The sequence below is a fragment of the Limulus polyphemus genome, unplaced genomic scaffold (genome assembly GCF_000517525.1).
Source record: "Limulus polyphemus unplaced genomic scaffold, Limulus_polyphemus-2.1.2 Scaffold4780, whole genome shotgun sequence".
Taxonomy (NCBI): domain Eukaryota; kingdom Metazoa; phylum Arthropoda; class Merostomata; order Xiphosura; family Limulidae; genus Limulus; species Limulus polyphemus.
In genome coordinates this window covers 60567-64716 of record NW_013670390.1, presented here as the reverse complement: position 1 = coordinate 64716, position 4150 = coordinate 60567, and the positions used below count along the sequence as shown (strand labels likewise).

Genomic DNA, 4150 nt, shown 5'->3' with positions numbered 1-4150 from the left:
TTATTTTTAGTGTCTAAAATAAAGATTTAAAATTTGTTATTACAATTTGTGTAGTCTTGTTACTCCTTTTTACATTGACACAGGTAGTAAGAGATTTAGTATTATTTTGTAATCAAGATCTTGAGCAAATCTCTTTTATCTTGCAACTTATCTGATACAGCTTTAAAGTTAACTCAGTTTCATCTGGATATACCACAACAATAAGATGAGTAAAGTTAAGAGTCAATAATAACTGGACAGGAACACTGTAAAATTAGTAAAAAATACAGTATCATTTTGTTGAGACTTAAATAAAACAAAAGCATGTAATGGACTGGACTGCAATTGTAATCCATGAAACAACAATGTGTAAGTTAATTATAAACTTGATTTTTCTACATCTGTATGTACATCCTTTAGTTTTTGCATCTAAAAATAAAAAAAAAAAGTTACTTAGGTTTTGCAGGCCCTAACCTGTTGTATATGTTATGCTCCAGGTCAGGATTTGGTCACTGATCTAAAGAAATTAACATTTTGTAAATAAAATGTTATTTCAGTGTTTGTAGAATTTATTTTGCTAAACTGTGAAATGCAAGATACCAAATAAACAAAAAATAAAATGGAGAAAGTGAAACAAATGCTAGGATTTACACAAACTGTAGTTCAAAAACTGCATTATAACATCACATTTTGGTCTTTGATAATTTTGACATGCTCAATTCATGAAAAGGTTATCTTTTGCAGACAGCAGCCAAATCTTGAGATTGAGTCAAAGAGTGTAACATATGCATTTTATCAAAAGCTTTAAACATTAGCATATATTTCATTTAATGAAGTTTTGGTTTTTGTAAGGAATTATCACAAATAAGGAAGAGTGTTAATTATTATTATTATTAGAGGATGCTTTAAATTTACAAGTTTTTATTTTGCATGCCCATACTAATTTGGAACAGTCAATATTTTAAAGAATTCTTAAAAATACAGTGCAAAATTTACTGAAAAAATTAAAATAGATTTTAAGCAAAAATGACAGTAAAAATAAATCTGCCCTACAGATAAAAGGTGATTTAACAGTAAATTACTAATGGATAATGAATCTGCCAAAAACCCTTACACATTGGGCTAAAAAAACTCACTTTTTAGGCCTTTTTTCTTTGTCAAGAATAACAATCAAACAAAAATATGATTTTCAAAAACTTGAGTTGTTCAGCCCCTTAAATTTTGAGTGCTGTAAATGGACATCTTTTTCTTTTTTTTTACATGTTTTAAAGGAAAATATTCACTTGGTAACTATAAATATAACCAACAACTAACTATGTTATTGATTTAACTTGAATGGCTGTTTCTAATAATGAAATTTTCAGAAAGTATAAAACTAAATATAGATTCAGAATTTTAGAGATACTTTCAGTGTTATAAGAATATCAGTAAAGATAAAACTGAATGTACATTCATGCTTATAGAAGATTTCTTATTATGATGACCCCCTATATGTTTGTAAGCCTACCTATGTTATATTTTTATACTTATAGCACCAGACACAAAAATATTAAGCATATATTAAACAATGAATATAACTGTCAATGGGACATGTGTGGTTCAACTATCAATGAGACACACAGGACTTGATTTTCAATAGAATGTCAACTGTGAATAGGATGCAATAAACTTTTCACATACAGCAAGTACTGGGTAAAAGGTTTCACTTGGAACACGTACTGTGTGAAGTGTTTCAATTACAGAAAATATTGGGTTTAACTTCTCATATGTGCAGGAAATACAGATAATAATTTGATATAAACATTTAAGTGTTTTTTCTTTACACATACATTAGCTACTTGTTCATTTTTTATACAAAACTATTATATTAAATTTTATACATATAGCAAATACTATTCAATTTTTATGATTTCTACCAAAAGGAAATAACGTTAAAGTAATAACTGCATCACATTTTACACTAAATTCCACATTAATTTTTAAATTCAAGCAATTAATATAGTATATCTTATGATAAGTAATGTTTCAGTAGTGTGAAATGGAGTAAACTTGAACCACAAAGGTGTATAAAGCAAGTGGCAAAGAATACAACTAGAACAGGAAAACAGAATAAGCATCGTTTTCTACAAACACGTCTCATAAAGAACTGAATACAATCAAGAATTAAAATTACCCACAATCTTTATACTAATTTGGTTCATTAAAAAAAATCAACTATGTACTTTCATAAAGATATCTTACAGCAGTTTTGAAAAACCTATAAACACTCAGTCTTAGAAACATGTAGGCTACAGTACAATATACACTGCTGAAAATTACAAAGTACAGTCTTTCCTGTTTGCTGTACCTGGGGTTCTATTGTTCTCAAACAAATGTCATTACCTAGAAACTTTACTTTTGTTACATTCCATTATAAGCTGGGCCACCACTTCCTTCTGGGGCCACCCAGTTAATGTTCTGACTTGGGTCTTTTATGTCGCATGTCTTACAGTGGATGCAGTTCTGAGCATTGATTTGAAACCTTACTTCTTTTCCATCTTCAGTTTGTACATATTCATAGACACCTGGAACAAAATATTTTAGTTAATAATCTCCTGAGTAACTGTTAAAGTTTGCAATATTTATCAGGAGGGGTTGGTCCATTCATTCCTCAAAAAGATTTGGAGTGGATTCTGTGTGCTTAAACTTCCTCTTCAGCAAGCTAATACCCATTTCTTGCATTTCAGGAATCAACATTTTCCTTACCTGAAAAAGTACTCAGGTTGGTACTCACATCTCTACAAGACAAATAGCTACTACTCAGTTTCATACCAGTAAGATTTGAAGTGGAACTCTCCCAAGCTGATTGGAACTGGGGAAGCAAGGATTCTCAGAATCCATTAAAGGAAAACAGAAGATAAGTAAGTACAGATGAGGAGGAGAACATGCATGAACAGGAATAATCTCTTCTGCATTAGATCACACAATGATAGACAATGCAATGGGTTACTGCAAATAGGCACAAAGGGTGCTAGCCATGAGTAAGGGAAGGAATCACAGCAGGTGATATCTTTTTATTAAAAAGCAGTACAGCTTGCTCAACAGATGGGGTAACCACTCTCTATTATCTTCTGCTAAATGCAGACTTCAGGATAGAGGAGAAGTTATTTATTGTATAAATCTTGACTACATCCTACACTTTTAACATCCAAAAGTAGTTACTGCTGCATTTGACTGCCCATAGGATGCTGCCTCAGTGGGGAGTCGCCAAATGAGTGGATATCAAAGGATACCACCTGAGAGTTACATAACTCTGAGATAATATATATATACATGAGGGTTGTTAAATAACTGTTACATAACATATACAAACAAAGGTTCTCATATAACTCTTACATAATACATAAAAACGAAGGTTGTTATATAACTCTTACATAATATGCAAAAGACCTTTAGTTTGAGTGCTACTCACTAGAAAGTTGTTTGTTAGGCCACCATGACAGCCAAAAGTAGTCATGCCACCATGACACTTGACTGGAAGAAGTTTTCTGCTGACAAAGGGCATGTTGGTATGATGATCATACAGATAGTTCATGAGTGGGCCACCAAAGGGTGACAATGCGACAATAACGTTATAGTAATAATCAAAGTCTTAACATTAATAATTTAATGTAATATGCATAACATTGTGTTTACAATTACCAGTATTGAAAAGTTATTCATCAGTTTCACTTTATAAGTAAAACTTTAAATCTTATTAGCATTATATTTTTTTGCATGTATATTGTGTACATTTTACAAAGGCAGATGGTGTTATTATAGGTGAATAGTGTTACTAAGGATATTCTTGCTATAGAGGGATAATGTTACCATAGGGGGATAGTATTACTATAGGTGGATAGTTCAATAGGATGATGAGCTCATCATCAAGGTGTAAGGTGTCTGAATATGTGATTGTCATCAATGTCAAGATTTTATTAAAAAGTTACAAGTAAAACCATTATTTTAAGAAGACAACTATTATAACACTGTTACATATGTCAAATTTTATCATACATATTATCCATTATTTGAATGAGGCAAATATTTCAGCCAATAAGATACTTTATATATATATATATATATATATATATATACACACACTATATATACTAGTATATAATTAATAATACTACCTTACGTACCTAGTATA

The 4150-nt window shown here is 30.6% G+C and overlaps 1 protein-coding gene across 1 annotated transcript in view; it reads right to left on the bottom strand.

Moving 5' to 3' along the window:
- Positions 1–435: 435 nt before the first annotated feature.
- The window catches only part of LOC106471676 (electron transfer flavoprotein-ubiquinone oxidoreductase, mitochondrial-like), a 47294-nt gene continuing 43579 nt past the window's right edge, over positions 436–4150 (bottom strand). The window contains exon 13 of the mRNA XM_013932293.2: positions 436–2543. Within this exon, the coding sequence (XP_013787747.2) occupies positions 2380–2543 (164 nt within the window). The 3' untranslated portion in view covers positions 436–2379. The remainder of the gene's footprint in view (positions 2544–4150) is intronic.